This window comes from Pristiophorus japonicus, chromosome 14, assembly GCF_044704955.1.
Source record: "Pristiophorus japonicus isolate sPriJap1 chromosome 14, sPriJap1.hap1, whole genome shotgun sequence".
NCBI classification, from domain to species: Eukaryota; Metazoa; Chordata; class Chondrichthyes; family Pristiophoridae; genus Pristiophorus; species Pristiophorus japonicus.
Genome location: NC_091990.1, coordinates 98,246,689 through 98,273,524, shown reverse-complemented (window position 1 = coordinate 98,273,524; position 26,836 = coordinate 98,246,689). Strand labels below are relative to the sequence as shown.

The following is a 26,836-nucleotide window of genomic DNA, read 5'->3' as shown; positions in this document are numbered from 1 at the left end:
TTTGATGGTGCACTATGTTGCCTTTGTACTTCCAGCTCAATTGAAGACAATGCAATTGCTAATTAAGCTACTGCGGTGTGGGTTTAGAATGATTATACGGTGATTATTCTTTTTAAACTAAATCTCAAAAAGGAAAATAATTCCAGTGATTAGAATGTGATGAGTTGGTCAGCTCAGTGGGGCAATAGCTTGGTGAGAGCACCGAAGCGGCACAGGTTATGCGTCCCATTCACATGGAACTGGTACCAATTCGGTTTTGTTGGTCTACCACAATGAGTTGGAAAGATAGAATGTAAAACTGATTATTTGCACTGTATTTGTTACACATTTGAATAAGAATCTTTCTTTCACACTCTGTTCAGCGAGACTCACTGAAAGTTCCAAGCACATATTATTCACACAGAGTCAATTATTCACACAGGAAAAGGATATACACAGGCTAAGTGAGTGGGCAAAAATTTGGCAGATGTGGAGTATAATGTTGGAAAGTGTGAGGTCATGCACTTTGACAGAAAAAAAAAATCAGAGAGCAAGTTATTATGGAGAAAAATTGCAAAGTGCCACAGTATAGTGGGACCTGGGGGCTACTTGTGCATGAAACACAAAAGGATAGTATACAGGTACAGCAAGTGATCAGGAAGACCAATGGTATCTTGGCCTTTATTGCGAAGGGGATGGAGTATCAAAGCAGGGAAGTCTTGCTACAGCTATACAAAGTTTTGGCGAAGCCACACCTGGAACACTGCGTACAGTTTTGGTTTCCATATTTACGAAAGGATATACTTGCTTTGGAGGCAGTTCAGAGAAGGTTCACTAGGGTTGATTCCGGGGATGAGGGGGTTGACTTATGAGGAAAGGTTGAGTAGGTTGGGCCTCTACTCATTGGAATTCAGAAGAATGAGAGGTGATCTTATCAAAACGTATAAGATTATGAGGGGGCTTGAAAAGTGGATGCAGAAAGGATGTTTCCACTGATGGAGGAGACTAGAACGAGAGGGCATGATCTTAGAATAAGGGGCCGCCCTTTTAAAACAGAGATAAGGAGAAATTTCTTCTCTCAGAGGGTTGTAAATCTGTGGAATTCGCTGCCTCAGAGCTGTGGAAGTTGGGACATTGAATAAATTTAAGACAAAAATAGAGAGTTTCTTAAATAAGGGGATAAAGGATTATGGGGAGCGGGCGGGGAAGTGGAGCTGAGGCAATGATCAGATCAGCCAGGAACTTATTGAATGGCGGAGCACGCTCAAGGGACTGTATGGCCGACTCTTGCTCCTATTTCTTATGTACTTACAATCAGCTTCTAGACAAAGTATAAAAACTAGAAATTGGCAAGTTTGGCATCTTTTTTTTTTTAAGTGCATTTGGTTTCCTTTAAACCTATTAATTCAAGGATGTCAAACTAATGAGGTGCTACATCTTTATATCTGAGTGGGGTGGGGAGGAGGACAGAATGTAGTTACGAAAAGTTTTTCATGGGGAAGAGATGGGTAAGACACAGTTCCTTGGCAATACAGATTCACGGCCCTCACCCAAAGAAACTCGGCAGTATCCTAATGCTGACACCCAGTGTTAAGACTGACCAAAAGTCTCTTCAGTCAGACTTATAGCAGCCATTTGCCCACCTCACATAGACGACCACACACAAGTAGGGCAACCACATCACCATTTGCATTAAGCAATGGTCAACAAGTTCAAGTGAATCCAAATGGAGCAGCCCTGTACACTGAAGCGGGAGCTTGCATGAATCCGATTCGGAGGTAACAACACGAATAGTAGATAGCTGTTTAATTATACATTGCACCAGCAGCGATGGGTATTGACAGTGCAAGGTGATTTAAGGTAAGATTACACACTACCGTATAAATATGGAAAAATGGTGTACTGCCATCTAACATAGTGAGAGAAAGTCTGCTTTATGAAAAGCAGGAAGCGGGATTTAAGACAACACTGCCATCTAGAGGATAACAGGTTTTTGATCATAGTCGCCGGCAATTCAATTAACAGTCACCAAAATATTCAATTATTAAAAATGCGTCTGACAATATATCAATGTGTGCTGAAAGTTCACTGATATTTCCAGACAGGTCCTTTTTTCTTTTTATAAATGAATAAAAATTGATTTGAAAATGAATAAGAAGAAACCTTTCACAATAGAAACATAAGCAGACATCCAAGCTGATATGTAAAACATCAACATTACGTAATGTGGTACAAATAATCTATGAACCATTACTATAACTCTACATCGTCTTTCTGATTAACCCCAGGAAAGAAACAGCAAAGATAAATAAACAAAAAAACAAGACTGAATGCGGGCTTTGAGAATCAGAATCTAGAAAGCCTGGCATTTTATAACGTGGGCATGGTAAAATTGTACCAGCAGAACTGGAAAGGGATGCGGGCCCTTAGAGAACAAGATTATGACGTGGAGATACGACACTGTAGAAGACTTCCTCCTGTTGCCCAGGGCACAACTTGCCTCTGGAGTCAGGGAACTCGAGGAGGCTATGGGGGATGCAGGGCCTATCCTGGAATTGAGCAGAGAACCTACTTCTTCACAAGTTCCATCACAAACTGGTATTTCCCCTTCAGATTCCAATCCCAATCCCATTCGAAGGACAACTGGCCCAGTCAGCGTGAGAAGTATTAAGCAGCCAGTGAACTGTGATACAAAGCTTGTACATGTTGTGTCTGTAAGCAATCTAGTAATGACTCCATGAGGTAAGGTATTGCACTTGAACTGTTGTGACCTTAGTCCATTTATTGCAGCTCCTAAATGAGGTTCCAGTAAGGTGAGCTCCCTTTTATACTTGGTTACCTGCGGTGTGCAGGTGACCTCTAGGTCTCCACCAGTTGCACCCTCTGGTGGTACAGGCATATTGTATACAGTGTAAAGATACATTCAATGGTTTTATGTAACTGTACATTGAGTGTACAGGGTATATACTTACACAATAGTGCACTCAAATCCTACTCATGAGAAACAGACCATCGCAATGAATGGAGTTGTAACAGTTCAGCTCTTTCACTGAAACAATGCTGTAGGCCCCAATGTTGCTATCATGGAACACAGCAGCAACAGCAGTAAATGACTTGCTTTCACAATCCCGGTCAGAACTCAAGTGTGAACAAGAGAACAGTTTCTTAATTGTATAAATTTAAGGAGAATTTTAATGTGTAGCTAAGTACATACCATTCTGAGTACTTAGTGAAAAAAAACTGTGAAGAGTGGTTACACATGTAGAAAAATAAGCTCTTGTCTCATAAATGGCCTCCAAATGCTCGAAGAGAAACCAGAACAAAAACAAAATACAACATGAGTGCCTTAAAATGGATGCTCCAAATCATCCACTAGTAAAAAATGTCCCAAGAATTGTCCATCAATGCACCATGTGCATCCTTGGCTCAGTGTTAGCTTTCATGCCTCCGAGTCAGAAGGTTGCAGGTTCAAGGCCCGAGACTGGAGCACATGATCTAGACCGACCCTCTAGCACAGCAACATGGGAATACTGTGATCGGAGGTGCTGTCTTTTGGATGAGATATTAAACTGAGGCTCTGCCTGTCTAATCAGGAGAAGGTAAAAGATCCCATGGCACTATTTGAAGAGAGGGCAGTTCTGCTGGTATCCTGCCCAACTTTTATCCATCAAACATCATCATCAAAAACAGATTAACTGGTCATTCTTGATTTCACACTTTAGGAAGGCTGTCAAGGCCTTAGAGGATAGAGAGGAGATTTACTAGAACAGTATTTGGAATGAAAGATTTCAGTTACGTGGAAAATAGAGAAAGTGGGGTTCTTCTCCTTAGAGCAGAGTATGCGTTTAAAATCATGAAAAGTTTTGACAGAGTAAATAAGAAACTGCTTTCAGTGGCAAAAGGATCGGTAACCAGAGGACATGGATTTAAGATAACTGCAAAGAATCGGGAGAGAATTTTTTTAATGCGGTGAGTTATGATAATCTGGAATACACTGCCTGAAAGGGTGTAACAAGCAGATTCAATAATAACTTTCAAAAGAAAATTGGATAAATAGTTGAAGGGGAATGATTTCAGGGTTATAGGGAAACAGCAGGGCGGTGGGATGAATTGGACAGTTCTTTCAAAGATCCTGCACAGGCACGATGGGCCAATGGCCTCCTTCTGTGTCAAATCATTCTATGATTCATGTTATTGCTATTTGTGGGTCTTTCCTGTGTGCATTACAACAGTGACCACACATCAAATATTATTGGCTAAATAGCACTTTTGCAACATCCTGAGGATGTGAAATATGCTATCTAAATGTATGTTTTCTTTCATTACACATGCCAACTAAGGTTCTTGTATGATTCTTAATAAATGATGTAACAAATACATATTCCAGGAATCAGTGTAAGAGTAAAATCTCATTCATTTTAACATGGTTCAAGTCAGACTTCAGGGATATTTTGATCAGACTATTGTACAGCCTGAAATTCCAATATTCAGCTGCAACACAGATATATTGAAATGCTTTAAGTGTTTTGACTACAATGTTTTTCATAAGGCACAGTCCATTTTGGACCTATTAAAATGAATGGTAACATGCCTTCCAAACCAGAACATGACTTATGAGGAACAATGTGACATCACAAAAAGGTCAGCATTTGTGGCTACATCCACATTCTTCTCTAGGATACAAGCTACAGATGACTGCAATACAACATATATTATGCCAAAATGGTTCTTAATGATGAAATGCAATCTAACTACAGGGGACCAGTAACTGGTAAACGTTTGACTAGAATGTTTTTTTAATTCTTTACGAAGGAAAGCAAATGATATTGCTACTTATGTTTCAGGAAGTCATTACATACATCCCCGTTTCAAATGCTCAGTAGACAATCGGCATAGTGCAGGGCCATGCATTGGACATACTGGAACCTTGGATTTGTTAATGTGCCTATCCAAACATATGGGACACAGCATGCATTAATTATAGAGGCATTTTGTTTGGTCACTTCTCCTGAGGTACTGTTAGGCTGAGGAAGAAGGAGGTTCAGGGTTGCCGCCTCTTAACAGGCCATTGTCCTGTACCAGGTTTCCGGAAATGTGCTAACATTGATTTATATCCTCCTCCCATACTTCTCCCGGGAGCTGGCCAGGGTGTTTAATGAATGGGTTTGCGTGTTGCCGTAAGACATGATATTGAACAGGACAAGCAAATTAGAGTGAAAGACTTCAAGTGTCAGCTTAGCTCAGTGAGAACACTCTTGCCTGAGTCAGCGCATGGATCAAGCCACACTCCAAGGGCTTAAGCACAAAAGCTAGTATTGAGGGAATATGCTGCATTGTTAGAGATGTCATCTTTGAGACGAGACATTAAACCAAGGCCCCATTTTGCCCTTTCAGGGTGATATAAAAGATTCATGGAACTATTTGAAGAGTAGGGGAGTTACTGGCCATGTCCAGGCCAATATTTATGCCTCACCCAATGCCAAAACAGATTAACTGGTCATTTATCTCACTGCTGTCTGTGGGAACTCGCTAAATACAAACTGACTACCATGTGTCCATACATAACAACAATGACTAATCATCAAAATAATTCATTAGTTGTGAGGCACTCTGCGATATTCTAAGGGCGTGAAAGGAACTATATAAAAGTGCTTTCTTTTTCTTGTATGCATACTCTCATGCATACTTTTTGCCTAAATAACACCAGTACCTGAACACCAAATCAGCTTATTGCATGCGTAGTGTTTTGCAACATTAGGATAGACATTATGAGGCGCTACAAAAAAAGGCTAGTTCTTTTATTTTCCAACTGCCTAAACGTCTAACCATGTGGTTCCTTAGGTTCCCCTACCACATAATGCACTATTCCACGGCCGAGAGGGCAGAAAGTGGCTCATTCCCAGCTCACTGGGGTCAGCGTACCCTTTGACTTTCCTTCCCTCAAAACAATCTCGGTGACCCAATCAGAAAGTCAGCGGTCAGGAGTTATGAGCAACCTTGCACCCTAACACAGTCAGTGACAACTTAGGCCTCACCAGACTTACTTAATGCTTGAAAAGTCTTTTCCCTCCCTTTCCCATTTTATTGCCATTTTGCGGTCTCTGAAACTGTCCTGCTCCATCATATGTCAGCTTGTAAACAAGTGAATGAGCACAACACTTACTGACATGACACGGTGCTCCAACTAGCTCATCATGAGGTTTAAAAAGCTGCTGAAATAAAAATAATAACGTTTCCTGTTTACCAAGAACAAGCTGCTCCAGGGTAGCCTTAACCCTCCCCTCCCCCAGCCACTCATTTACATCTGAATCATCTGCCAGACATTTTTACCACTGCTCCGTGTCCGGCAAAACAGCTTTCAGCACTGCTCACCACATTCTTTGGACATTTGCTCTCTTATTCAACTGTTCGTTTGAAATACAGAATTTGCAAACCACCCTCCCCCACCCACATTTAGCTCTCTTTAGCTGTGCTTGTATAGAGAGGACAATGATCTGCCAGGACATGCAAAAAATATAACCATTTTTAAAATCTGCATTAATTTTTAAAAGTCATCCACAGATTTGATGACTCATTGGGTAAATGCATCTTTAGGTGTTACATTCAACTAGATAGGTTAGGGGTATCGCATGTTGTGTTGGAATAAGTGATGAACTGGTCAGTTGGGCAGAAAAGTGGAAAATGGAATTCATTCCGGAGAAGTGTGAGGTAATGCATTTGGGGAGGGGCAACAAAGCAAGGGAATACACAATAAATGGGAGGATATTGAGAGGTGTGGAGGAACAGAGGGACCTTGGAGTGCTTGTCCACAGATCCTTAAAGGTAGGAGGACAGGTCGATAAGGTGGTTAAAAAGGCATACGGAATGCTTTCCTTTATTAGCCGAGGCATAGAATACAAGAGCAAGGAGGTTATGCGAGAACTGTATAAAACACTAGTTAGGCCACAGCTAGAGTACTGCATGCAGTTCTGGTCACCACATTACAGGAAAGATGCAATTGCACTAAAGAGGGTACAGAGGAGATTTACGAGGATTTACAAAAATGTTAGCTATAAGTAAAGATTGGATAGGCTGGGGTTGTTTTCTTTGGAATACAGGAGGCCGAGGGGAGATTTAATTGAGGTGTATAAAATTATGAGGGGCCTAGAGTGGATAGGAAGGACCTATTTCCCTTAGCAGAGGGGTCAATAACCAAGGGGCATAGATTTAAAGTAGTGGGTGGAAGGTTTAGAGGGGAGAAGAGGAAAATAATTTTCACCCAGAGGGCGGTGGGGATCTCGAACTCACTGCCTGAAAGGGTGGTAGAGGCAGAAACCCTCATCACATTTTAAAAGTACTTGGATGTGCATTTAAAGAGCCATACAGGGCTACCGACCAAGAGCTGGAAGATAGGATTAGGCTGGGTAGCTCTTTTGTGACCGACACGGACACGATGGGCCGAATGGCCTCCGTCTGTGTCGTAATTTTCTATGATTCGATGAAGTCAGTCATCATAGAATCGTACAGCACAAATGGAGGCCATTCGGCTCATCCTGTCTGTGCCGACTCTTTGAAAGAGTTATCCAATTAGTCCCACTCCCCTGTTCTTTCCTCATAGCCCAGCAATTTTTTCCCTTTTCAATTACCTTTGAAAAGTTACTACTGAATCTGCTTCCACCACACTTAATGCATTACAGATCACAACATGCTTCATAAAACATTTCTCATCCTCCTCCCCCCCCCACCCCACCGCCAGCTTCTTTTGACTATTATTTTAAATATGTGTCATCTGATTACCGACTCTTCTGCCAACGGAAACAGTTTCTCCCAGTGACACCAAGGATCAACAACTGGCCTCAGGAGTTAGCGATGGGAAAACAAATATTCGCCATAGCTATTGCATCCAATCTCCAGCACAGGGAGCGATGCACAAATTATCCACCATCTTCTGAAAACATCTCGGAATGAATTAAAATGGGCCGATATTCTATCGCATTGCCTTTCTTTAGAATATACTCTGAAGGTCAGCTTTTCTGGGAGTTCTGACAGAGCCATCCACGACTATGGAACACGAGAAGGGACCTGACTTTCTCGGGTTCAAAGGTATAGGCTTCTGAATGAAACCTCGTGTCTTGGTTCATTCTAAATTGTGATTACTGCCAGGAGAATGTTCGTTATCAAGGCTAGATTGGAATCTGCTAGTGTTCATTCTTTAACGGCAGCAGTGATTGGCATTAACCGAATTCGGAATGGATTTAAGCAGTTCCACTCTAAGAGGAGTGTTCCACGCTCAACTCTCATTTCCAACAAGTGTTGAGAAGGACCAAGTCCACAAACATCGACAAGCAAGGTGTTGTATCAGATCCTGTTAAACATTTTAAAACAAAAGTATCCTAAAAATGTAAACATTCCGTGCACCTCACCACACTTGCATTGCAAATAATACCTCCACAACACTTGTATGTATTTTATAACGGGATGAACAGGAAAGAATTCCAGGAAATAACAACAAAACTTATTTGCTTCTAAAGGAGGAATGTACAAAATGTTTCTTCATTGTATGGAATATAAAAGCAGGGAAGTCTTGCTACAGCTATATAAGGTCTTGGTGAGGCTACACCTGGAATACTGCGTGCAGTTTTGATTTCCATATTTACGAAAGGATATACTTGCTTTGGAGGCAGTTCAGAGAAGGTTCACTAGGTTGATTCCGGGGATGAGGGGGGTTGACTTATGAGGAAAGGTTGAGTAGGTTGGGCCTCTACTCATTGGAATTCAAAGAATGAGGTGTGATCTTATCGAAACATAAAAGATTATGAGGGGGCTTGACAAGGTAGATGCAGAGAGGATTTTTCCAATTATGGGGGAGACTAGAGCTAGATAGCATGATCTTAGAAAAAGGGGCCGCCCATTTAAAACAGAGATGAGGAGAAATTTCTTCTCTCTGAGGGTTGTAAATCGCTGTGGAATTCGCTGCCTCAGAGAGCTCTGGAAGCTGGGACATTGAATAAATTTAAGACAGAAATAGACAGTTTCTTAAACGATAAAGGGATAAGGGGTTATGGGGAGCGGGCGGGGAAGTGGAGCCGAGTCCATGATCAGATCAGCCATGATCTTATTAAATGGCAGAGCAGGCTCAAGGGGCCATATGGCCTACTCCTGTTCCTATTTCTTATGTTCTTATGTAAAGCTGCCCTTCATGTAGAATGAAAATTGAATCTGTATATAGGCAATGAAACAAGGGGATCATAGTAACATAGGTTAAAAGATGAAGAGCCAATTCGGGACAGTACTTGGAGAGCTGTAGCCAACAAGATGGAAAGAAGTTGGCCTGAACTTACCAGCTGAACATAGGCGACTTTATAATCAGGTTGCTTCACCCTCTGATTCTTATGATTTCTCTTCTTGTTAGTACCTAAGAAAGAGTTTTGAGAGACCATTGGCAATGTATAATCAGAGGTTGTGTCCCAATACTCAGGAGAAGTTACTGCTATTAAACGGTATGTTTTCTAACAACTTGTTGATCAGATCAACTGCTCCTTTGTCCCTGCCACAGTAAATATGCTGCTCTCATCAGGTTTCTGATCACACTAACTCATCATTGTGTCGCTCAGCCATCTGTTCTTGCAGACAGACTTCCCAGCTTTCAAAACTTAGCTTGCCTAGTGATGCCAAACACTTAGTTGCCCATCACAATCTATTTGTCTTACCTCCCTTTGATCCCTCAGGCCTTCTCTCTCAGCAACAGGCTTCTTGAGTTCTCGGACTTCCTTTCCTTATAGAAACATATAGAAACATAGAAAATAGGTGCAGGAGCAGGCCATTCAGCCCTTCTAGCCTGCACCGCCATTCAAAGAGTTCATGGCTGAACATGAAACTTCAGTACCCACTTCCTGCTTTCACGCCATACCCCTTGATCCCCCGAGTAGTAAGGACTTCATCTAACTCCCTTTTGAATATATTTAGTGAATTGGCCTCAACTACTTCCTGTGGTAGAGAATTCCACAGGTTCACCACTCTCTGGGTGAAGAAGTTTCTCCTTATCTCGGTCCTAAATGGCTTACCCCTTATCCTCAGACTGTGACCCCTGGTTCTGGACTTCCCCAACATTGGGAACATTCTTCCTGCATCCAACCTGTCCAAACCCGTCAGAATTTTAAACGTTTCTATGAGGTCCCCTCTCACTCTTCTGAACTCCAGTGAATACAAGCCCAGTTGATCCAGTCTTTCTTGATGGGTCAGTCCCACCATCCCGGGAATCAGTCTGGTGAATCTTCGCTGCACTCCCTCAATAGCAAGAATGTCCTTCCTCAAGTTAGGAGACCAAAACTGTACACAATACTCCAGGTGTGGCCTCACCAAGGCCCTGTACAACTGTAGCAACACCTCCCTGCCCCTGTACTCAAATCCCCTCGCTATGAAGGCCAACATGCCATTTGCTTTCTTAACCGCCTGCTGTACCTGCATGCCAACCTTCAATGACTGATGTACCATCACACCCAGGTCTCGTTGCACCTTCTCTTTTCCTAATCTGTCACCATTCAGATAATAGTCTGTCTCTCTGTTTTTACCACCAAAGTGGATAACCTCACATTTATCCACATTATACTTCATCTGCCACGCATTTGCCCACTCACCTAACCTATCCAAGTCACTCTGTAGCCTCATAGCATCCTCCTCGCAGCTCACACTGCCACCCAACTTAGTGTCATCCGCAAATTTGGAGATACTACATTTAATCCCCTCGTCTAAATCATTAATGTACAATGTAAACAGCTGGGGCCCCAGCACAGAACCCTGCGGTACCCCACTAGTCACTGCCTGCCATTCTGAAAAGTACCCATTTACTCCTACTCTTTGCTTCCTGTCTGACAACCAGTTCTCAATCCACGTCAGCACACTACCCCCAATCCCATGTGCTTTAACTTTGCACATTAATCTCCTGTGTGGGACCTTGTCGAAAGCCTTCTGAAAGTCCAAATATACCACATCAACTGGTACTCCTTTGTCCACTTTATTGGAAACATCCTCAAAAAATTCCAGAAGATTTGTCAAGCATGATCTCCCTTTCACAAATCCATGCTGACTTGGACCTATCATGTCACCATTTTCCAAATGCGCTGCTATGACATCCTTAATAATTGATTCCATCATTTTACCCACTACTGAGGTCAGCCTGATCGGTCTATAATTCCCTGCTTTCTCTCTCCCTCCTTTTTTAAAAAGTGGGGTTACATTGGCTACCCTCCACTCGATAGGAACTGATCCAGAGTCAATGGAATGTTGGAAAATGACTGTCAATGCATCCGCTATTTCCAAGGCCACCTCCATAAGTACTTTCGGATGCAGTCCATCAGGCCCTGGGGATTTATCGGTCTTCAATCCCATCAATTTCCCCAACACAATTTCCCGACTAATAAAGATTTCCCTCAGTTCCTCCTCCTTAATAGACCCTCTGACCACTTTTATATCCGGAAGGTTGTTTGTGTCCTCCTTAGTGAATACTGAACCAAAGTACTTGTTCAATTGGTCTGCCATTTCTTTGTTCCCCGTTATGACTTCCCTTGATTCTGACTGCAGGGGACCTACGTTTGTCTTTACTAACCTTTTTCTCTTTACCTATAGAAACTTTTGCAATCCGCCTTAATGTTCCCTGCAAGCTTCTTCTCGTACTCCATTTTCCCTGCCCTAATCAAACCCTTTGTCCTCCTCTGCTGAGTTCTAAATTTCTCCCAGTCCCCAGGTTCGCTGCTATTTCTGGCCAATTTGTATGCCATTTCCTTGGCTTTAATACTATCCCTGATTTCCCTAGATAGCCACGGTTGAGCCACCTTCCCTTTTTTATTTTTACGCCAGACAGGAATGTACAATTGTTGTAATTCATCCATGCGGTCTCTAAATGTCTGCCATTGCCCATCCACAGTCAACCCCTTAAGTATCATTAGCCAATCTATCTTAGCCAATTCATGCCTCATACCTTCAAAGTTACCCTTCTTTAAGTTCTGGACCATGGTCTCTGAATTAACTGTTTCATTCTCCATCCTAATGCAGAATTCCACCATATTATGGTCACTCTTCCCCAAGGGGCCTCGCACAATGAGATTGCTAATTAATCCTCTCTCATTACACAACACCCAGTCTAAGATGGCCTCGCCCCTAGTTGGTTCCTCGACATATTGGTCTAGAAAACCATCCCTTATGCATTCCAGGAAATCCTCCTCCACCGTATTGCTTCCAGTTTGGCTAGCCCAATCTATGTGCATATTAAAGTCACCCATTATAACTGCTGCAGCTTTATTGCATGCACTCCTAATTTCCTGTTTGATGCCCTCCCCAACATCACTACTACTGTTTGGAGGTCTGTACACAACTCCCACTAACGATTTTTGCCCTTTAGTGTTCTGCAGCTCTACCCATATAGATTCCACATCATCCAAGCTAATGTCTTTCCTAACTATTGCATTAATCTCCTCCTTAACCAGCAATGCTACCCCACCTCCTTTTCCTTTTATTCTATCCTTCCTGAATGTTGAATACCCCTGGATGTTGAGTTCCCAGCCCTGATCATCCTGGAGCCACGTCTCCGTAATCCCAATCACATCATATTTGTTAACATCTATTTGCACAGTTAATTCATCCACCTTATTGCGGATACTCCTTGCATTAAGACACAAAGCCTTCAGGCTTGCTTTTTTAACACCCTTTGTCCTTCTAGAATTTTGCTGTACAGTGGCCCTTTTTGTTCTTTGCCTTGGGTTTCTCTGCCCTCCACTTTTCCTCATCTCCTTTCTGTCTTTTGCTTTTGCCTCATTTTTGTCTCCCTCTGTCTCCCTGTATAGGTTCCCATCCCCCTGCAATATTAGTTTAACTCCTCCCCAACAGCACTAGCAAACACTCCCCCTAGGACGTTGGTTCCGGACCTGCCCAGGTGCAGACCGTCCGGTTTGTACTGGTCCCACCTCCCCCAGAACCGGTTCCAATGCCCCAAGAATTTGAATCCCTCCCTGCTGCACCACTGCTCAAGCCATGTATTCATCTGCGCTATCCTGCGATTCCTACTCTGACTAGCACGTGGCACTGGTAGCAATCCCGAGATTACTACTTTTGAGGTCCTACTTTTTAATTTAGCTCCTAGCTCCTTAAATTCTTTTCGTAGGACCTCATCCCTTTTTTTACCTATGTCGTTGGTACCAATGTGCACCACGACAACTGGCTGCTCTCCCTCCCATTTCAGAATGTCCTGCACCCGCTCCGAGACATCCTTGACCCTTGCACCAGGGAGGTAACATACCATCCTGGAGTCTCGGTTGCGTCCGCAGAAACGCCTATCTATTCCCCTCACCATCGAATCCCCTATCACTATCGCGCTCCCACTCTTTTTCCTGCCCTCCTTTGCAGCAGAGCCACCTACGGTGCCATGAACTTGGCTGCTGCTGCCCTCCCCTGATGAGTCATCCTCCCCAACAGTACTCAAAGCAGTGTATCTGTTTTGCAGGGGGATGACCACAGGGGACCCCTGCACTATCTTTCTTGCACTGCTCTTCCTGCTGGTCTTCCATTCCCTATCTGGCTGTGGACCCTTCTCCTGCGGTAAGACCAACTCACTACACGTGATACTCACGTCATTCTCAGCATCGTGGATGCTCCAGAGTGAATCCACCCTCAGCTCCAATTCCGCAACGCGGACCGTCAAGAGCTCGAGGCGGATACACTTCCCACACACGTAGCGCCCAGGGACACCGGAAGTGTCCCCGAGTTCCCACATGGTACAGGAGGAGCATATCACATGGCCGAGCTCTCCTGCCATGTCTTAACCTTAGATACCCTTAAATTGGTAATAACAATGTTGCAGTTCACTTACTGATATAAAAAAGAAAAGAAAAGCTACTCACCAATCATAGTACACAACCTCTACAATATTATTTTATACCCTTCCCAACACATCCTCCAGTCTTCTGCAGTCCAAGCAAGGTGCTTCCTCTTCAGTCTCACTTTTTATTCCAATGTTGAAACCTCCACTACACTAGTTTCTCTTCACCATTTCTCCATCCCCTCAGTCTGCCCATTCACCATAATTAGGCACTAAAATACAGACTGAACTGTGCTGTGAAGTCCTCAACAGTGCTACTCTACACATGAAACATAGAAACATAGAAAATAGGCGCAGGAGTAGGCCATTCGGCCCTTCGAGTTTGCACCACCATTCAATAAGATCATGGCTGATCATTCACCTCAGTACCCCTTTCCTGCTTTCTCTCCATACCCCTTGATCCTTTTAGCCGCAAGGGCCATATCTAACTCCCTCTTGAATATATCCAATGAACTGGCATCAACAACTCTCTGCGGTAGGGAATTCCACAGGTTAACAACTCTCTGAGTGAAGAAGTTTCTCCTCATCTCAGTCCTAAATGGCTTACCCCTTATCCTTAAGACTGTGTCCCCTGGTTCTGGAAACCTGCACAAACTTCTACACGGACACAGACTAACCACTGAGAGGCAACCTTCACAAGAAACCTTATCCTAAAGGCAAAATTGTGTAAAAATTATTTTCAAATACCTTCAAGCATATTTGTTCAGATTGAACACCTCGTTTGTTCATATGACATTCAGAAATTACCATCCTACTATACTCAGCATTTAAACTACTGCAGAGTATTCTCAATACAGACACGAGGGGAAAAACTCCTTCAACAAACAGTTCCTTTCGTTAATTCACTGCCCAGTGTAGAAGTATACAGAGCAGAAAGGTCTCAGATTCAATCACTGACACTTGCTGAGTTAGTTGACCTAAGCAGGCACCCTGGCTTAGGAAGGGGGTAAAAAACACAAAAAGTTCTCACTCTTGATTCCTATCCAGTGACTCCGACTGAAAAAGCATCTGAGGACCCCAGATGAAGAGTGGATTGGGTCTTGTTGTAATATCCTGTCCCTACCGCCCCTTACTCCCAAATACAGTCTGTCTGCACGAGCTGTCTAGGCTCGCTCATGAAGAATAGTCAGCTGGGCCAAGTACTAGAAGTGGTTCGTTCTCATGGAATTGTAAGAAAGATTAATTTGCATTTATATAGCACCTTTCACGACCACCGAACATCTCAAAGCACTTTACAGCCAATGAAGTACTTTTAGAGTGTAGTCACTGTTGCAATGTGCGAAACACGGCAGCCAACTTGCGCACAGCATAGTGATAATGACCAGATAATCTGTTTTTGTTATGTTGGTTGACGGATAAATATTGGCCAGGACACCGGAGATAACTCCCCTGCTCTTCTTCGAAATAGTACCAGGAATCTTTTGCGTCCACCTGAGAGAGCAGACGGGGCCTCGGTTTAACGTCTCATCGAAAGACGGCACCTCTGACAGTGCAGCACTCCCTCAGCACTGTAGTGGAACATCAGCCTAGATTTTTGTGCTCAAGTCCCTGGAATGGGACTTGAACCCACAACCTTCTGACTCAGAGGCAAGTGAGCCACAGCTGACACACAGCTGTACCTCAGCAAGGAATCAGCATCTTTAAGAGAGATGGGGAGAAATGGGGAAAACAAAGATACAAGACATCTGGTAAAGGTTGTGCACTCATCAAGAAATGGCATGACTTGCGGCCAATGTTAAAGCAAGGTTCATTGTGACAGTATGTGGGCTGTGCTTTTAACCAGCGTCAGCAATTACTTACAGTATTGTATTCTGGTCCTAACTGCGGCCACTGGGACACTGTAGATGCTCTGTAGGTAATTTTTCACATCAAATTTTGTCATCCTGTAAAACACAGGTTAGAAACGCAAGAGATATAAGAATATTAAAATGTTAATGTGTGGAAAAAGAATCAGTCAAATGCTTCAGCACACCTGGGAGTCACAGTCCAACCATTATGCAACTTTAAAACAGATTTTAAGAGTTTCACAGCTTTGACTAGCAGTGGCCAGCTAGGCACTATGTTTGGCAGGCTATAGGTTGATTGACAGCAAACTAAGAGCAATACATTGGTGTGTCATTGAATGATGGTGAAAAGCTTATATCCAAGATCTTCCACAGTGGCTCCCTGTATAAGATCCCATGAACTGAAGCTTAGATTTTCCTATTTTTAAATACAGAAAAGTCTACAGTACTTGCACAGCTCACTCAGGGCCTCTAGTGGCAGAGATCTAGTACTGTAGAGTAATAATGGGAGAATATTAAAAAGAACATCTGAACACCTGCACGTTTTAACTATCAGGTCTTGGATTAGGACATATACCATTTGCACAGGCCTCTCAGAATTTCCCCAAAACTTCAGGTGTAGTCAGAACACATCGATCCGGCAAGAGTCCTCACAATAAATCAGAATAGCAGCCAACCTGGGCCAGTGTCACATTCCTTTGCAGCCAACGCAAAGGAGCACTGGTGGAGGTCGAGCACTGGTTCACCCTCTCAGTACAGGAGTTAAGGCCCAAGGAACCAGTGAGAATATTGAGGCCTTCAAACCGGGACAAAGCGCATCAGGCTCACTTGATTTCACTCAGAGTTAATGAGTTCATTAGTTTTACTGAGTTCAGTTCTCTCCCCTCGCACTTACTCCATGGGAATCCTGAACTGGACTGTATTCTCCGGCTGCTCCTTTCCAGGCCTCACTAGGGTCATAAAAAAGTTGGTTCGAAATACCCTAAGCTGAGCGTTTCCATATTGATATATTGGATAGCTGTAGGAAAAAAAATGACATTGAAATATATATACTGAACAATGTTACCATTGAGTTTACATTATATTTAAAAACTTGTGCATGTGTGCACTCCTTGTTCAAAAATCTCTCTTCCTGCTGTCACATTTCTGTAACATTTCTACATTAATATTTAACATTGAAATTCCCCATCTAACTTTCCGATGAGACGTTAAACCGTGGCCCCATCCACCTCCCCACCAAGGAAGTTCTCCCGCTGTCCTGGCCAACATTTATCACACAACCAACACCACAAACTTAAGATTAGCTGGTCATTTCTCTCATCACTGATGGTGGGGCCTCACTGTGCGCAAATCCGCTGCCACGTTTCTCTACAATACAACAGCGACTACATTCCAAAAATACTTCATTGTCTGTGAAGCGTTTTGGGATGCCCCAGGATGTAATTAACACTTGTTCATTCTTTAAGTGAAGTGCCCTGTGTAAGCAGTACGCTGTAATGATGTAGTTGCAAGTTTCAGCCTGTGATCATCAGGGGGCACTGTGGAGCAAGTTTCAATTTCTGAAAACTCTCCCGACACTGTCCACCATTTTGTTTTATCCCATTTCCATGTCCCAATTCAGGCAAGTTAATCAAGTTTTAAATTTAACATCCTGCTTAATTTTGTATATAATCTCTTCCCTCCTCCTGGCATTTCTACCCTTCTTCTCTTTTCTCCCTGGCCCCACATCTGCTTTTCTTTGACAACTTTGCTCCCCCCCCTTTTCTCTATTTTATTGATCCACTCAGACCCCATTCAAGTTTGGACCCAATAAAATGTTCCACCACTGGGCCCCGCGGTGCCAGTCCCACACTACGGCCCAAGCTATCCGCCATTGTGCCTACAGTGACCCCGAGTTAGCAGCCTGGTCCGCTCCTGTAAGTTGTCGATTTTTTGTTACTCAGCTCCCTTTGGCTCCCAATTTTGCCGGTCCCCCTCGCCCCATCACTCACTCCATTCCACTAGCCTTCACCTTCCTGCTAGTGGATTGTAGTAGTACCACAATGCTGAATAATCCGAGTAACACCACCTGACACTTTGTCTCAGCCTGGTCTGGTCGAGCTCCTTCCTTTTCAGCTGCTAATATCCTAGCCTTGACCTCGACCCAGCCCCTCACCTCCATCCTCATCCCTCCTGTGCCAGACAAGTGCCCCACCACACTCCTGCTCATATTTAAAACATTTTAAAATTTTAATCATTTATCTACCCTGCCATTATAAATTTGCTGGGAAATGGGGGTGAAGAGGAGATTGAAGGGTGAGCAGGAGCAGTGATAGAAGGAATAGGGCATCAGATAGCTTGATGCAAGGGAGTGCAACTGGCTTAGAGGCCAGGCTATGGGTTTGTGAGGAGAGAGCAAAAGCAAGAGACAGGAAATGAAAGACTTCCATTTATATAGTGCCTTTCATGACCACAAGACGTACCAAGGCACTTTGCAGCCAATTCAGTATTTTTGGAGTGTAGTCACTGTTGTAATGTAGGAAAGGTGGCAGCCAAATTGCACACAGCAAGGCCCCACAAACAGCAATGTGATAATGACCAAATAATCTATTTTTGGTGATGTTGGTTGAGGGATAAATATTAGCCAAGACACCTCGGAGAACTCCCCTGCTCTTCTTCAAAATAGTGCCATGAGATATTTGACATCCACCTGAAAAGGCAGACAGGGCCTCGATTTAACCTCTCATCTGAAAGACGACATCCTCGACAGTGCAGCACCCCCTCAGAACTGCACTGGAGTGTCAGCCTAGATTTCTGTGCTCAAGTCTCTGGGGTGGGACTGGATTCCACAACCTTCAGACTCAGGCGAGAATACTACCAACTGAGCCACAGGTGACACTATTAACTGAGACAGTTAGGCTGACAGGTCACTAAATTGCAAGGTACCAGAGAGGAAATGCACAGCAAGTTAAAGTGAAATATACACATCTTAGACATTACTACAAATATGAAAATCAAATTCCCCTGCCAACCCCCCCCCCCAACACGACCTGGCAATTTAAATTGGTCTCAACTATCCGTGTCCAGCGCCACTGGAAATCAACTAGTGCTTTACTAAAACCCTACACTGTCAAAGTGCTGGAGAAATACCAACAACGCTGCCTCCGCAAGATCCTGCAAAGCCCCTGGGAGGATAGACGCACCAACGTCAGTGTTCTCGCTCAGGCCAACATCCCCAGCATCAAAGCATTGACTACGCTCGACCAGCTCTATTGGGCGGGCCACACAGTCCACATGTCCAACATGAGACTCCCAAAGCAAGCGCTCTACTCGGAACTCCTACACGGCAGGCGAGCCCCAGGTGGGCAGAGGAAACATTTCAAGGACACCCTCAAAGCCTCCTTTATAAAGTGCAACATCCCCAGAGACACCTGGGAGTCCCTGGCCAAAGACCGCCCAAAGTGGAGAAAGAGCATCCGGGAGGGCGCTGAGCACCTTGAGTCTTGTCACCGAGAGCATGCAGCAATCATGCACAGACAGCGGAAGGAACATGCAGCAAACCAGTTCCACCCACCCCTTCCTTCAACCACTGTCTGCCCTACCTGTGACAGAGACTGTAATTCCTGTATTGGACTGTACAGCCACCTGAGAACTCACTGTTAGAGTGGAAGCAAGTCTTCCTCGATTTCGAGGGCTGCCTATGATGATGATAGATTACACTATAGCGTATTGGTACGACAATACTAAATAATCCGAGTAACAACAGACTTGTTTCACTGCCATGCATTGTGTTAGTATATTTCCTACATATTAGGAGCCATTTATTAGCTACTTTATTTTGCAATTAATATACATTAAATTCGAATCTGCAGACTATCTTGGTAGAACACTGGCTTTATCTGATCCTATCCGGGGGTGCAGCTGCAGAATTAAGTTAGTCAATCTCTGGAAGGTATTTAAATTAGGAAACATTTGAAAACAAATTTTGGGTCAGGAGTATCATCCTTAATCTAACTTACAATACAACATATACAGATTATCCAATCCCACAACCACTTATAGGAAAAGCACAGAATGTTCATAGAATCATAGAATGGTTACAGCAGAGGAGGCTGCCATTCGGCCCGTCGAGCCCGTGCCGGCTCTCTGCAAGAGCACTTCAGCTAGTCCCAATCCCCCTGCCTTTTCCCCACTTTTTATTCCTTCAGGTATTTATCCAATTCCCTTTTGAAAGCCATGATTGAGTCTGCCTCCACCACATTTTCAGGCAGTGCATCCCAAATCCTAACCACTCGCTGCATAAAAAAGTTTTTCCTCATGTCGCCTTTAGTTCTTCTGCCAATCACAAACTTGTCCCCTCTTCTTCTCGACCCTTCTGCCAATGGCAACAATTTCTCTCCATCTACTCTGTCTACACCCCTCGTGATTTTGAGCACTTCTTTCAAATCTCCTCTCAACCTTCTGTGCTCGAAGGAGAACATCCCCAGCTTCTCTATCCACATAACTGAAATCCCTCATCCCTGGAACCATTCTTGTAAATATTTTCTATGTTGAAGTAGTTTAAGAGCAGAACATTTATCCTTCAAGTCAACCTCTCTAAAACTATCTCATTGCTGTTTGTGTGACCCTGCTGTGCGCAAACTGGTAGCTTTGTTTCCTATAGTACAGCAGTGACTATACTTCATTGACTGTAAAGTGCTTTGGGACATCCTATGGGGATGAAAGGGGCTATATAAATGCAAGTTCACTCTCTCTTGGGACAGGAGTGATTTTATTTGTCTGGTGTTTAGCACACTATTGTGGCCTTTTCTCGATGGCCGCAGCTTGATATCAAAATGTTCCAATTAAAACAGGACTGTTTAAACCCAATATCATTGCACTTCCATTCAAATCAAGTAGTACAATTACAGGAGTGCGCCATTCACCTGCTGAAAACAAAAACTGTCCCACATACTCCTTCTGTATTATTACAACGTTGAATGGGTTGTCGAAGACTCAACACATCTCCGGATTCAATTACATTGCTAACATTTATCAACTCACTCTGTGTTCCAGCCTAGCAGAGCATACTCCAGCCTGCATACCATCCTACAGAGGATATCATTTATATAATTACACCACGTCTTCCTCTTCAACTATCTTGACAGAAGTAGACAAGCTGCTTATAGAAGGAATAATGTAAATTTGTGTCTGAGGCACAGATCTGTCCAGTTCTATAGGAACATTCTCTTGGGAATTAACTCATGGAAGGTTTATAGGCAGCTCTTTGTTTTGTTTTAAGTATGGACTTGTTGACCAAGTCAAATTTCAGAGAAAAGATGGGTTACCACTGCAGGTAGAGAGCCTTTGCAAGAACGCAGGTAAACTTACAAAAGAAGCAATGACCTAGCTGTTCTCTTTCCAGATCTGGGCAATCCTGCTGTGCATTTCCAAAATTTACTTAGTTTATTTCAGATCTTGCAGCATTTAGAATCATACAATGCAGGAGGCCATTCAATATCATGCCTGTGTCAGCTTTTTGAAAGAGCTATCCAATTAGTCCCACTCCCCCGCTCTTGCCCCATAACCCTGAAAAATTTTCCTTTTCAAGTATATATCCAATTCACTTTGAAAAATTCCTATTGAATCTGTTTCCACGGTCCTTTCAGGCAGTGCGTTGCAGATCATAATATTCGTACTTTTAAATTTTTTAATCTTTATTGACAATTGTGCGGATGGTAACTACTCATCTACTATGACTCAAGATGAGCGCAGATTAGATATACCATGAAAAGAGAGCACAAACCCAATTCTAGTTATAGGACATGGAGAGACCAGTTGGGTTTAGTTCGCACAGTTTAATTCGGAATAGTTGGCAGACAGACAGCTTTCGTTGGTAATGTTCCACTTACAGCAATGGCCTCTCACCATCTGGACTCAAAAAAAAGTCAACCCAGTGTTAAATTATTAACTTCAGCATCCATTTTTCAACTAAAAAAAGAGGAACATTGGGAGAGAAAGATAGAAGAACTAGAAAAGTTACGAAGGGCACTAAATTAATTTGCATTAACAAAATATCTGCTGATGTTGAAGAAGTTCCATAACCACTGAAATTATTTGGCAAGATTTTCAGAGGCACACACGCGGGGTGATCGTAATTCAGCTAGTTCTGAATTACCGGAAAGACTTCAAATAATCAGTGCAATATTTTTGTGTCATAAGTCATGTTGATGCAGAAAAATTATAATCTTTAAAAGCTCAGCCTCACAAAAAGCATAAAGGTTCAAATTCATAGCAACTCCTCTAGGAGCAGAGGTGGTCCAAAATCTCGGAATCTGTCAGCGCTGCTTTCTTCAGCTTCCACAATAAAGCAAGTTCATGCAGTCACGACAGGTATAAACTTAGAGAACTGCATAAACCCCCATCCACATATGTATATAGTGTGCCCTGTGTATGTGTGTCACGCTTTGTAACAGATAAAAAATTAATCTTCAAACAAAAAAGCATTTCATCCAGGGTTCTTCTGACATAAGGAACCCCCATTCCCCAACTACACCTCACTTACTGACACCATCCACAGGCATGTGGTCAACCAGCAGCATACGTGAACTGAGCCCAACTGGCATCAACGTGTCCTGTAACTACACTTGGCTCTCTTTTCAGGGACAATCTGATCTACGCTTCCCTCAACCCACACAACCCTGTCGGACCGCATGTCTGACATCAAGTCTTGGATCAGCCAGAAGTCCTAATTCAATATCGGGATATTCATTATTTTCATCCCCCACCAAATCCTGCTCTTCACCACTGTCGCCCCTCCCCTTCCTGGCTGCTCACTCAAGCTAAAATGGATTGTGCACAACCTTAGTGTCGGCTCTCGACAACGTGGACCACTTCCCATACCTCGGGAGCCTCTTGTCAACAAAGGCAGACATTGATGCGGAGATTCAACATCGCCTCCAGTGCGCCAGTGCAGCCTTCGGCTGCCTGAGGAAAAAGAGTGTTCGAAGACCAGGCCCTCAAACCTACCACCAAGCTCATGGTCTACAGGGCTGCAGTAATTCCCGCCCTCCTGTATGGATCTGAGACATGGACGACTTACAGAAGACACGTCAAATCGCTGGAGATATATCACCAGCGATGTCTCCGCAAGATCCTGCAAATCCCCTGGGAGGCCAGACGCACCAACATCAGTGTCCTCGCCCAGACTAACATCCCCAGCATTGAAGCACTGACCACACTCTATCAGCTTTGCTGGACAGGCCACTTAGTTCACATGCCAGACACGAGACTCCCTAAGTAACTGCTACATGCGAAGATCCTTCATGGCAAACGAGCCAAAGGTGGGCAGCGGAAATGTTACAAGGGCACCCTCAAAGACTCCCTGGTGAAGTGCGACATCACCACAGACACCTGGGAGACCCTGGCCGAAGACTGCCCTAGGTGGAGAAAGTGCATCTTCGAATCTCAACGCTGCGAGCGTGAAGAGGCCAGGCATAGGCAGTGGAAGGAGCGTGTGGTAAATCAGTGACCCCCCCGCCCCCCTTCCCCCGACGAATATCTGTCCCACCTGTGCCAGGGTCTGTGGCTCTCCTGTTGGACTGGTCAGCCACCAAAGAACTCACTTTAGGAGTGGAAGCAAGTCTTCCTCGATTTCGAGGGACTACCTGTGATGATGATGGAGTGTCCTTGCTAATCTTGACCTATAGCCTATCCATCGCCAGGGCAACTTACCCTCACCTCATCGACCAATACCCTGATCCACACTTTCATCATCACCTCTCAACTCGATTTCTCACAAGCCTTCCAACTCCACTCTCCATAAACTCCATCTTGTCAACAGCTAATAAGCCAGCATCGTTACCCAAACTAAATCTACTCACACACCACCGACATCCTTGCTGACCGACACTAGCTCTCTGCCCCACCACAGCATCCAACAACTTGCATTTATGTAGCGCATTTAACAAAAATTGCCCAATACACCTTTCATAAAACAGTAAGGGATGCCGAACTAAAGGAGTGGATATCAGCAGGGGGAAACAGAAGCTTGATTAAAGAGGTGGATTTTAAGGTGGGCGACCGGGGGAGAGGGAGGGAGGGTGGGGGGGAAGAGAGAGGGAGGGTGGGGGGGAAGAGAGAGGGAGGGTGGGGGGGAAGAGAGAGGGAGGGTGGGGGGGAAGAGAGAGGGAGGGTGGGGGGGAAGAGAGAGGGAGGGTGGGGGGGAAGAGAGAGGGAGGGTGGGGGGGAAGAGAGAGGGAGGGTGGGGGGGAAGAGAGAGGGAGGGTGGGGGGGAAGAGAGAGGGAGGGTGGGGGGGAAGAGAGAGGGAGGGTGGGGGGGAAGAGAGAGGGAGGGTGGGGGGGAAGAGAGAGGGAGGGTGGGGGGGAAGAGAGAGGGAGGGTGGGGGGGGGAAGAGAGGGTGGGGGGGGGGAAGAGAGGGTGGGGGGGGGAGAAGAGAGGGTGGGGGGGGGAGAAGAGAGGGTGGGGGGGGGGAAGAGAGGGTGGGGGGGGGGAAGAGAGGGTGGGGGGGGGGAAGAGAGGGTGGGGGGGGGGAAGAGAGGGTGGGGGGGGGGGAAGAGAGGGTGGGGGGGGGGAAGAGAGGGTGGGGGGGGGGAAGAGAGGGTGGGGGGGGGGAAGAGAGGGTGGGGGGGGGGAAGAGAGGGTGGGGGGGGGGGAAGAGAGGGTGGGGGGGGGGAAGAGAGGGTGGGGGGGGGGGAAGAGAGGGTGGGGGGGGGGGGAAGAGAGGGTGGGGGGGGGGGGAAGAGAGGGTGGGGGGGGGGGAAGAGAGGGTGGGGGGGGGGAAAGAGAGGGTGGGGGGGGGGGAAGAGAGGGTGGGGGGGGGAAGAGAGGGTGGGGGGGGAAGAGAGGGTGGGGGGGGGGAAGAGAGGGTGGGGGGGGGGGAAGAGAGGGTGGGGGGGGGGGGGGGTGGGGTGGGGGAAGAGAGGGTGGGGGGGTGGGTGAAAGAGAGGGTGGGGGGGTGGGTGAAAGAGAGGGTGGGGGGGGGGAAAGAGAGGGTGAGTGGGTGGGTGGGTGGGGGGGGGGGGAAGAGTGGGTGGGTGGGTGGGGGGGGAAGAGTGGGTGGGTGGGTGGGGGGGGAAGAGTGGGTGGGTGGGTGGGTGGGGGGGGGGGGAAGAGAGGGTGGGTGGGTGGGGGGGGGGGGGGAAGAGAGGGGTGGGGGGGGGAAGAGAGGGTGGGTGGGTGGGGGGGGGGGTAGAGAGGGTGGGTGAAGAGAGGGTGGGTGGGTGGGGGGGGGGGGGAAGAGAGGGTGGGTGGGTGGGGGGGGGGGAAGAGAGGGTGGGTGGGTGGGGGGGGGGGGAAAGAGAGGGTGGGTGGGTGGGGGGGGGAAAGAGGGGGGGAAGAGAGGGTGGGTGGGGAAGAGAGGGTGGGTGGGGGAAGAGAGGGTGGGTGGGGGAAGAGAGGGTGGGTGGGGGAAGAGAGGGTGGGTGGGGGAAGAGAGGGTGGGTGGGGGAAGAGAGGGTGGGTGGGGGAAGAGAGGGTGGGTGGGTGGGGGGGGGGGGGGAAGAGAGGGTGGGTGGGTGGGGGGGGGGGGGAAGAGAGGGTGGGTGGGTGGGGGGGGGGTAGAGAGGGTGGGTGAAGAGAGGGTGGGTGGGTGGGTGGGGGGGGGGGGGAAGAGAGGGTGGGTGGGGGGGGGGGGGAAGAGAGGGTGGGTGGGTGGGGGGGGGGAAGAGAGGGGGGGTGGGGGAAGAGAGGGTGGGGGGTGGGGGAAGAGAGGGTGGGGGGGGGGGAAGAGAGGGTGGGGGGGGGGAAGAGAGGGTGGGGGGGGGGAAGAGAGGGTGGGGGGGGGGAAGAGAGGGTGGGGGGGGGGAAGAGAGGGTGGGGGGGGGGAAGAGAGGGTGGGGGGGGGGGGGGGAAGAGAGGGTGGGGGGGGGGAAGAGAGGGTGGGGGGGGGAAAGAGAGGGTGGGGGGGGGGAAGAGAGGGTGGGGGGGGGGAAGAGAGGGTGGGGGGGGGGAAGAGAGGGTGGGGGGGGGGAAGAGAGGGTGGGGGGGGGGAAGAGAGGGTGGGGGGGGGAAGAGAGGGTGGGGGGGGGAAGAGAGGGTGGGGGGGGGAAGAGAGGGTGGGGGGGGGAAGAGAGGGTGGGGGGGGGGGGAAGAGAGGGTGGGGGGGGGGGGGAAGAGAGGGTGGGGGGGGGGGAAGAGAGGGTGGGGGGGGGGGAAGAGAGGGTGGGGGGGGGGAAGAGAGGGTGGGGGGGGGGAAGAGAGGGTGGGGGGGGGGGGGAAGAGAGGGTGGGGGGGGGGGAAGAGAGGGTGGGGGGGGGGAAGAGAGGGTGGGGGGGGGGGGGAAGAGAGGGTGGGGGGGGGGGGAAGAGAGGGTGGGGGGGGGGGAAGAGAGGGTGGGGGGGGGGAAGAGAGGGTGGGGGGGGGGGAAGAGAGGGTGGGGGGGGGGGAAGAGAGGGTGGGGGGGGGGGAAGAGAGGGTGGGGGGGGGGGGAAGAGAGGGTGGGGGGGGGGGGGAAGAGAGGGTGGGGGGGGGGAAGAGAGGGTGGGGGGGGGGAAGAGAGGGTGGGGGGGGGAAGAGAGGGTGGGGGGGGGGAAGAGAGGGTGGGGGGGGGGGAAGAGAGGGTGGGGGGGGGGGAAGAGAGGGTGGGGGGGGGGGGGGAAGAGAGGGTGGGGGGGGGGGAAGAGAGGGTGGGGGGGGGGGAAGAGAGGGTGGGGGGGGGGAAGAGAGGGTGGGGGGGGGAAGAGAGGGTGGGGGGGGGAAGAGAGGGTGGGGGGGGGGGAAGAGAGGGTGGGTGGGGGGGGGGGAAGAGAGGGTGGGTGGGGGGGGGGAAGAGAGGGTGGGTGGGGGGGGGGGGGGGAAGAGAGGGTGGGTGGGGGGGGGGGAAGAGAGGGTGGGTGGGGGGGGGAAGAGAGGGTGGGTGGGGGGGGGGGAAGAGAGGGTGGGTGGGGGGGGGGAAGAGAGGGTGGGTGGGGGGGGGGAAGAGAGGGTGGGTGGGGGGGGGGAAGAGAGGGTGGGTGGGGGGGGGGAGAGAGGGTGGGTGGGGGGGGGGTGGGGGGAAGAGAGGGTGGGTGGGGGGGGGAAGAGAGGGTGGGTGGGGGGGGGGGAAGAGAGGGTGGTGGGGGGGGGGGAAGAGAGGGTGGGTGGGGGGGGGGGGAAGAGAGGGTGGGTGGGGGGGGGGGGAAGAGAGGGTGGGTGGGGGGGGGGGAAGAGAGGGTGGGTGGGGGGGGGGGAAGAGAGGGTGGGTGGGGGGGGGGGGGGAAAGAGAGGGTGGGTGGGGGGGGGGGAAAGAGAGGGTGGGTGGGGGGG

The 26,836-nt window shown here is 47.4% G+C and overlaps 1 protein-coding gene across 5 annotated transcripts in view; it reads right to left on the bottom strand.

The window, feature by feature from the left end:
• mrpl23 (mitochondrial ribosomal protein L23) overlaps window positions 1-26,836 on the bottom strand; it is a 43,828-nt gene that overhangs the window by 16,105 nt on the left and 887 nt on the right. For 4 of the 5 annotated variants that reach the window (XM_070898570.1, XM_070898567.1, XM_070898568.1 and 1 more), the window contains exons 2-4: window positions 16,508-16,630; window positions 15,629-15,711; window positions 9,300-9,373 (exon numbers count right to left, since the gene is read on the bottom strand). In XM_070898570.1, coding sequence (XP_070754671.1) covers window positions 9,300-9,373; window positions 15,629-15,711; window positions 16,508-16,572 — 222 coding nt within the window. In that variant the 5' untranslated portion in view covers window positions 16,573-16,630. Of the gene's footprint in view, window positions 1-9,299; window positions 9,374-15,628; window positions 15,712-16,507; window positions 16,631-21,376; window positions 21,396-26,836 lie in introns of those variants that run through there. The other variant, XM_070898571.1, reaches the window with a different exon arrangement.